The sequence below is a fragment of the Capsicum annuum genome, unplaced genomic scaffold (assembly GCF_002878395.1).
Source record: "Capsicum annuum cultivar UCD-10X-F1 unplaced genomic scaffold, UCD10Xv1.1 ctg81604, whole genome shotgun sequence".
Classification (NCBI taxonomy): Eukaryota; Viridiplantae; Streptophyta; class Magnoliopsida; order Solanales; family Solanaceae; genus Capsicum; species Capsicum annuum.
The window spans coordinates 44,090-53,541 of NW_025892336.1; the positions used below are offsets into that span (position 1 = coordinate 44,090).

The window sequence follows — 9,452 nt, forward strand, 5'->3', positions numbered from 1 at the left end:
TTTCTAGATCTATTTGTTATAGTTTTCATTGTTGATATTCTAATTTATTCCAAGAGTGAGGAGGACCATACCAATCATCTCAGAATCATCCTTCAGACTCTCAAAGATCATGAGTAGAATGCAAAATTTTTCAAGTTTGAATTCTGGCTTAATGTTATTTATTTCTTGGGGCATATCATGTCTAGTGATGGGATTAAGGTTGATCCCCAGAAGATTAAGGCAGTGAGAAAATAGCCTAGACCTATGACTCCAACCGTTATTCGAAGCTTCTTGGGTTTGGCAGGGTATTACAAAAGATAGTTTTTCTTCCATAGGTATACCACTTACTAAGTTGACTCAGAAAAAGATAAAGTTCATATGGTCTAACTTCTGTGAGAATAGTTTTGAGAAGTTAAAGGATACGTTGGAAACTGCTCCTATTTTGACTCTTTCGAAAGGTACGAAAAGGTTTGTTGTGTACTGTGATGCATCCCGTGTGGGACTTGGGTGTGTACTTATGCAGCATGGTAAAGTGGTGGCTTATGCATCTAGGCAATTAAAAGTGCATGAGCGAAATTACCCCACCAATGACTTGGAGTTAGCGGCTGTGGTATCTACGCTCAAAATCTGGCGGCATTATCTTATGGGGTACATGTTGATATATTTACTGACCACAAGAGTTTGCAGTACATTTTCTGGCTAAAAGAATTGAACCTCAGGCAACGGCGTTGGTTAGAACTTTTAAAGGATTATGACAAGAGCCTACACTACCATCTGGGCAAGGAAAATGTGGTAGCCGACGCCCTTAGTAGGTTTTAAATGGGCAGTCTTTCGTATGTTGCAAAAGGAAAGATGGAGATGGTGAAGGATTTTCACTGACTTACAAATCTAGGAGTGCGACTTTGGATTCTGAAGATGGGGCAGTTTTTGTTCATGACGTAGATAAATCTTCCCTTTGTGCTGAAGTTAAAGAGAAGCAGGTTGAAGATCCCATCTTGATGCAGATCAAGAAAGATATGGGTCAACAGAAAGTGATGTCTTTTAAAATTAGTGGTGATAGAGTTTTGAGATATTAGGGCAGACTATGTGCTCCAATTGTAGATGGGTTATGAAAGAGGATCCTTGATGAAGCTCACACTTCGAGGTATGTTGTTCACCCAGGCTCTCTAAGATGTATCATGATCTAAAAGCTATTTACTGGTGGAATAATATGAAGCATGATGTGGCTAATTTTGTTGCCAAGTGTCTGAATTGTCAACAAGTGAAAGTAGAGCATATGAGGCCAGGTGGTACTTCCCAAGAGATAGCCTTGCCTTTGTGGAAATAGGAGATGATCAATATAGACTTCATCACGGGACTTTCGAGGTCCCAAATCTCGTATGATTCAATTTGGGTGATTATTGATCGAATGACCAAGTAAGCCCACTTTCTGCTTATCAGAACTAACTATTCGGGAGATGACTATGCCAAGATGTACATTAAGGAGATAGTCCACTTGCATGGAGCACCTGTATCCATCATATCTGACCAAGGTATGCAATTCTATTCGCAGTTTTGGAGGTCTTTTCAAAGGGGTTTAGGTACCCAAGTGAACCTAAGTATTGTATTCCACCCTCAGACTGCTGGGCAAGCTGAGCTCACTATTTAAACTCTTGAGGATATGTTAAGGGCCTGCATAATTGACTTCAAGGGTAGTTGGGTGGATCACTTACCATTCATATAGTTTCATATAATAACAGCTACCATGCCAGTATTAAGATGGCTCCTTTTAAGGCATTGTATGGAAGAAGATGTAGGTCGCTAATAGGGTGGTATGAAGTGGGTGAGACTCAGTTATTTGGGCTTGATCTTGTTCGTCAGGCAATGGAGAACGTGAAAATTATTAGAGAATGACTTAAGACAGCCCAAAGTCGATAGAAGTCCTACCCCAATTTTTGGAGAAGAGACTTAGAGTTTGAGGTTGGTGATTGGGTGTTTCTCAAAGTTACTCCTATGAAAGGAGTAATGCATTTTGAGAAGAGAGGTAAGCTGAGTCCTCGCTATATAGGGCCATACCAAATTTTTAGAAGGATAAGGGGAGTTGCTTAAAAGTTAGAGTTGCCTGCAAGTTTGGGCTCTGTTCATCCAGTATTTCACATATCCATGCTGAAGAAATGTATTGGAGACCATTCCCTAGTATTTCCTGTAGAGGAGATCAAGGTGACAGACTCATTAGCATATGAAGAGGAACCTATTGCAATCTTAGATCGCCAAGTTTGGAAGTTGAGGAGCAAAGAGATAGTATCGGTTAAGGTGTTGTGGAGAAATAAGGAAGTTGAGGAAACAACTTGGGAATCAGCAAATGACATGACAGATAGATACCCACACTTGTTTGATCCTGTGGATGACAAAATAGAAGGTACAATCCTTGTCTTATTCTTTTATGGCCTTAGTATACTTTAAAACGTGCTTGCCTTTGTCATGCGTCATCATTTGAGGATGAATGATCCCAAGGGGGGATAATGTAACACCCTGTAAAAAAAATTGTCCATGCATTAGCTCATGCTAATATTCTCTTGGAGTTAAATGACTAGAATTGTGTCAAAGAAACTTAGTCTCATTTTTGACTTCCAAATAGAGTAACATTTAAACCATATATAATTACCCTAATTTTGGCTTTTTATCATGTGGAAAATTAAATGAGCTTTCTAGTTGTAAAACACCGTTATTTTATTGCTTAGCGCATCATGGAGGGGGGCCTATTTAGAAATTGTCAAATTCTAGTAGCATAGCGCGATTGTGGAACATCGTCCTGAAGTTTTAGGTCCCAACCAGTGGGCTTCAAGATCCTATCATCAAATTTCCAAATTGAGGCACGTGTGGTTTATCCTAAAAATACATGGGCTTATTGAAACACTCAATTATGATTTAAAAATTATAAAGTATAAATTTGTAAAAGTGGTTTGAACTCCATGGTTTTTATTATGCTTTATGCATCTTATTGATATTGTTGTTTTGGCCTTTAGGCCTCATCCCCTTAAATTGATTTACAAGTATATGTATATGTATATGTATGAAATTGAAATTTAAGATTTGTTTGAGAGTACAGATTATGAAGTCTCTCTCTTGTGATAAATTAAAGTTTATGATCTTATTGTGAATGGTTTGAAAAACATGATTTATGATTTTGAAACTAGTTTTCTCAATACTTTAGTATTTGAACATGATTTATAGATGATGAGAGGGAACTTCTTGATATAATTACAACCTTATTTTAAATGAGAAAGAGTTGTATGTGATTGAAAAATTTTACATGACTACCTTGTATAATTGAAATGTTTGACAAAGAGAGTGCCTTGCATGTGTTTACATGAGGTATGAGAAAGAGTTTCTTTGAATTGGTTTATTTATTTGGTGGTCCCAAACTTAATTTTTGAAAACAGAGATTATTATATGCTATTAATGGCTCAGAGACGTGACTTGCAAGTCAATGGTACCACGATTCCATAAACATGTATGCCATAACAGAGTATGTTTTCAGAATATATTTTCAGAGAATGCATACTTTAAAGAGTTAAAAATGGGCTTAGATAGGGTTAGGTGGTTACCCAAATAGGGCTTTAGTTCAAGTAACTCTTAGCCTAAAACCATGATTTGCCGATTCGGGTATATTATTTTACGCTGGCAACGGTCGTGTGGCATAGCAGAGTTACAAACTCTAACTCTTGTGGCATACCTGGGTTGGAGGCTTCCCCACCGAGTCAATGATGGATTCCATATAGCCCATGGAGTTTTAGATTTGTAGGGTATACCACCTAGCTCAGAAGTAAAACGAAGAGTGTCACAGAGTTCAGATAATTTTACAGAGTCTTTCGAAAATGCCCATGAGATTTCTTACTATATGATATATTTATGAACTGTCTTAAATTGCTCTTATATTTGTTGAATATAAATTAGTATTTTGGATCTACTCTGCATACCAGTACATCTATATTGACCCCCTACCTCTCAGGTTTGGAGGCTTAGTACAAGGGTCCGGCTAATCAGTAGAGTATTCTAGAGAGAAGTGATTCGTTTAGTGATGGGCCTTCTTTGTTCTTGAACACCTGTTATTTTAGATTATATTATTCTATTGGTTTGGTCTGCTGGGGGACTTGTCCCAGTTTTCAGAACAGTTTTGAGATGTAGTAGAGATTTTGCAGACTGAGTCAGATGACTCTCTGTTAGGATAGTTTGAAATCTTTGATCACTTGGGACAATCTTTCTCTGCCAATACCAAGTAATTGGCGAAAAACTCCCTTACAAGATGTGGTTGATATGAACCTTGAGGCTTACTCATCCAAGCTAACTCATACTCGTTGAATCGCCACTCTAACTCTAGATATTCATGCAACTCAGAGGTCACTATCTGATACTCTTTAGGGATTGTCCTCTGATTGGCCTATTTGCAGTGGGTTCCAAGCCATCAAGGTATTTTGTCCCTTGCAACTTTTACTTCCCATCTAAGTGCCTCTCTTGTTTGCAGATCCTTGCTCTTAATCATATTGATCTCCCTAGTTTCTGTCTCAATAAGGCCAGTATTCGCCTCAATAAGGCTAGGGTTTGATGTGTTGTCCCCTTTCTCGTATGGGCTCGAACTGGTACTACTGATGCTGCTCTCACTCTCCTCTTTAGACTGGGAGAGTGTTGGGATTGCTCTATCTCATTGTTAAATATTAAAGGCAGGTGCCTCCTCACTCCTAGCCGAATCACCTCTTCTCCTTTGTGTTCTACCACCACCTCTGGTTAGGGGAAGTTTTCATGCCATATTCAAAACTAGTCAACAATAATGAAAATATAGCTTGACGGGGGGTTTGACTGTCCAGCGAGACTGTGACGGTCACAATTTTCTCAATTTCAATGCATGGGTTACTCAAACTTCACCCAGAACAATCCACACCAGGGTTTGACTTTAAGATTACAATAAGAATAAAGCACAAGCAAGATGAAATTTTCTTTCACAAACAACAACTTACTTACTCTATATTTTGCAATTTTAAGAAGATGAATAAGGTTGTGATCATACCTTAATGGTGCAGTAACTTCACTCTTCTCACTTACAAATTTAGAACTAAAGAAAACTTAAATCCTTTGTCAGTGATTGAAAACTTTTATTATGATGAGAAGAAGAGAGGGGTGGTATTGTTTAAGTAGGAGTGAAAAGGAAGAAGGAGAGTCCTAAAAGGGAATAACTGGCCCCAGATACTTTGAATACAGAGGAAGTTGAACAAGTTTAGGATTTGAACTAGAAGAAATATATGTAACCACCTCTTTTTATCAATTTAAAAACATTTGGGTCAGATACAGGAAATTAAATAAGACTTAAAATTAACCCGACCCGACCCATCTGACTAGGATTAAGTTGACAGTTGACCTGATGATCCATCGTGTGTCTGACGAGAGGTCGGGTGTCTGAAGATCCGTCAGGTTGAATATTGAGGCTTACCAGAAACATATAATTCATGCCTTGATGGGAAGGTTGATCCGATGGTACGTCAGTGATGCGAAGGCCCCTCGACCTGTCCGTCAGTTAATTCTAGTACCCCCAAATTTCAGCTTCTGGTTGATGGAGGAAGTGAAATTCCATCGGAAGAGTGAGGGTTCTCCAACTTGATTGTCAAGCCTTATCCAGAATGTCCATTTTTTTACCATGGCTTTGACGGTTCCAGTGGTGGTCCGTTAGGTCATTGACGGTTCGTCGGTCTTCCCGTAGCTCCTTCTCAACTGTAGAGACTCTTTTCTTTCTAAATTCTCAGTCCTTCACACATCAGAAACATATCAAACTGCATAAAAACACTAAATAAACTCTAACTATGGTTACAACAACACTTTGTGGGTTACCTTCCACTAATACCTGATTTATTATCGCGGGAAGACTCAGTTATCTCCATTACTCAAGCTTCATCGAGATAGATGGTAGCAATGCACTTTATTGAGTCTATTGGACCGATATACAGCTTCAATCATTTCCCGTTAACCTTGAAGACACTTCCGTCCTTATTTTTAAGTTCCACTACTCCAGATGAGTAGACTTGGTTAACTTTGAATGGGCCAAACCATTTTGATTTAGGCTTACCTGGAAACAACTTCAATCAGGAGTTGTAAAAGAGTACCTAGTCGCCCTTCTGAAAGTCTCATTTTGTAATCCTCCGATCATGGTAATTCTTCATCGTTTCTTTGTATAGTTCTGGTCTTTCATACATGCCGAGATGAAACTCATCCATCTCATGTAGCTGTCCTAATCTTAACTCCGTGGCATCATTCCAATTTAAATTTAGTCTCCGGAGTGTCCACAACGCCTTGTTCTCCAATTCAATTGGTAAATGACATGACTTTCCAAACACCAATTGGTACGGTGACATACCAATGAGTGTCTTGAAGGATGTTCTGTATGCCCACAAGGCATCATCCATCTTTCTAGACCAATCCTGTCTGCTTGTATTCACCATTTTGGAAAGAATAGATTTAATCTCTCGATTTGAAATATCCACTTGCCCACTAGTCTGTGGGTGGTATGGAGTTTCTACCTTATATTTCTTAACACCGTAATTCGCCAAGGCAGCCCAAAACACTCGGTTGAAAAAATGTGATCCACCGTCGCTTATGATGGTTTGTGGCACCCTAAAATAAGAGAAGATGTTCCTTTTAAGGAATTCCACAACTCTCTTCCCTTCATTATTGGACAAGGAAAGAGACTTAACCCATTTAGATACATAATCAACATTAACCACAATGTACTTCATCCCATATGAGCTCACGAAGGGCCCCATGAAGTCGATGCCCCAGACATCAAACAACTCTAGTTCCATCATCTTTGTCACAGGCATCTCATGGTTCTTTGAGATTAACCTTTGTCTTTGGCATTGGTCGCATCTCCGCACAAACTCATATGAATCTTTGAATAAGGTCGGCCAATATCAACCACTCTACAATACTTTCCTCGCAGTTTGGTCATCTACATGGTGACCCCTAACTGGGAAAGCATGACAAGCTTTCGGGATACTCAATGTCTACTTATGGAATACTCCTCCTTATAATGTTATCCGCACAATGGCAAAACAAATACGGCTTATCCCAGAAGTAGTGTGTAACATCATGAAGAAATATTTTTCTTTGATTAAAAAAAAGGTTCTCTGGGATAACCTTGCTCACCATATAATTTACAAAGTCTGCGTACCAAGTGACTCTTTCAAGTACAGCAGCCAGGATCTCCTCATCCAGAAATGCATCGTCAATTTGGAGCCCATCCTTGACTACTTGATCTCCCTCAAGTCTGGACAGGTGGTATGCAACTTGATTCTCGTATCCCTTCTGATCTTTGACTTTAAAGTAAAATTATTGAAGCAAAAAAACCCACCTAATTAACCTTGGATTTGCATACTTCTTTACCATCAAATATCTTAAGGCGGCGTGATTTGTGTAAACCACCACCTTGGCTCCCATCAAGTAAGCCCAAAACTTCTTAAAAGCATAGACAACTGTAAGAAGTTCTTGCTCAATAACAGTGTAGTTTTTTTATCCCCATTTAATGCTTTTCTTGCATAATAAATGGGATGAAACAACTTATCCCTCTTTTGTCCAAGCACAGTCCCAAGTGCCACTCCGCTTGCATCAAACATGATCTCAAACGGCTTTGACCAATCTAGTGCAACAATAATTGGGGCATCAACTAATTTCCAATTAAGGCATTCAAATGCCTTCAATCAATCATCATCAAATATGAACTTGGTCTCCTTATCCAAAAGCTTGCAAAGTGGGTTTACAATTTTTGAGAAGTCCTTTATAAATCCCCGATAGAAGCCTGCATGGCCAAGGAAACTATGCACTCCCTTTACCAAAATGGGAGGTGGTAGCTTCTCAATAACTTTGACCTTTGCCTGGTCGACTTCAATTCCTTTAGCCAAAATCTTGTTACCAAAGACAATGCCCTCCTTCACCATAAAGTGGCATTTCTCCTAATTAAGCACAAGATTAAATTCCTCGCACCGCTACAATGCTCTACTCAGATTCACCAAATACAGCTCAAAAGAATCACCTACCACTGAGAAGTCATCCATAAACACCTCCAAGGTATCTTTAACCATATTGGAAAAGATAGACATTATGCACCGCTGAAAGGTAGTGGGTGCATTACACAGACCAAATGGCATCCGCTTAAAAGAAAAAGTACCATATGGGTAAGTGAACGTCGTCTTCTCCTGATCCTCTAGGGCGATACAAATCTGTTTATAGCCTGAATACCCATTTAGGAAACAATACCAACCTCTTCCCGCCAATCGATCGAGCATTTAATCCATAAAAGGCATTAGGAAGTGGTTCTTCAGAGTCTATGAGTTGAGCTTACAATAATCCATACAAACTCTCCACCTAGTCACAGGCCTAAGCGAAATCAGCTTATTTTTCTCATTTGCCATAACAGTCATGCCCCCTTTCTTAGGCACACAGTAGATGGGTCTTACCCACTTACTATCAAAAATAGGGTACACAACTCCTGCGTCTAGCCATTTAATGATATTTTTCTCTTGCATTGGTGGATTAAGCCAGTGTTGATGCTCAATAGTTGGTGTTCAATCTTATTAAGTTGAATTTTGTTGGTGCAAATACCTGGAGGAATACTAATAATATCTATAATAGTCCAACCTATCACCCTTTTGTACATCCAAAGTACTAAAATAAGTGCCTCCATCTAACTGCTCACTCAAATCTATTGCAATAATCATAAGTAAAGTGTTTCCACTGCCTAGAAACACATACTGTAGATGGCCTGGCAATTCCTTCAACTCCAATTCCTCATACTCTTTAATGTCTTCACTATCAAAATTCATCAGAACCGCAGTTAGAGTTTCAACAACGAACTTCTCCTCTATTGGAACTTTTTTCTCATCCTTATAGTAAACATCAATAATAGAGAACACTGCTATTTCCTTGTGTTGCTTCATAGACTGACACACATCAAACTGAACTGCCCATTATTAAGCTTGAATAAGAGCTCATTAACCCGCATATCAATAAGCACACTTCCAGTTGCAAGTAAAGGTCTACCCAAGATTATGGGTACCTGAAAATCCACCTCATAATCTAGAATAATAAAGTTTGCAGGAAATATAAAGCTGTCCACCTTTACTAGCACATCATACAATATTCCAATTGGCTTCACTAACCTATCTGTCATCACTAATCTTATATTTGTGGGTGTAGTATCTCCCAGACCCAACTTCTTGTAAACAACAAGTGACATCAGGTTAATACTAGCTCCAAGATAACATAAAGCCTTAGCAAAATCAAGTGACCCAATAGTACAAGGGATGGTGAATGCTCCGGGGTCTGCTTTCTTTTGCACCAAAGACTTTATTGAAATAGCACCAAAATGATGAAGATTATCCATCTGTTCATAGCTTACTATTCTTGTTTTTGTAACAAGGTCCTTCATAAACTTAGCATATCCAGGCATCTGA

At 38.8% G+C, this 9,452-nt stretch overlaps 1 protein-coding gene across 1 annotated transcript; it reads right to left on the reverse strand.

Annotated features, from left to right (window-relative positions):
* Window positions 1-6,131: 6,131 nt before the first annotated feature.
* LOC124895371 lies at window positions 6,132-6,446 on the reverse strand. Its single transcript, XM_047405807.1, has one exon. It carries the CDS (start codon window positions 6,444-6,446, stop codon window positions 6,132-6,134), a length of 315 nt encoding a protein of 104 aa, XP_047261763.1.
* Between the last annotated feature and the right edge of the window lie 3,006 nt (window positions 6,447-9,452).

Coding starts and splice junctions, on each gene's coding strand:
- LOC124895371 (XM_047405807.1), bottom strand. CDS start 6,446: ATGGTGAATACAAGCAGACAGGATTGGTCTAGAAAGATGGATGATGCC.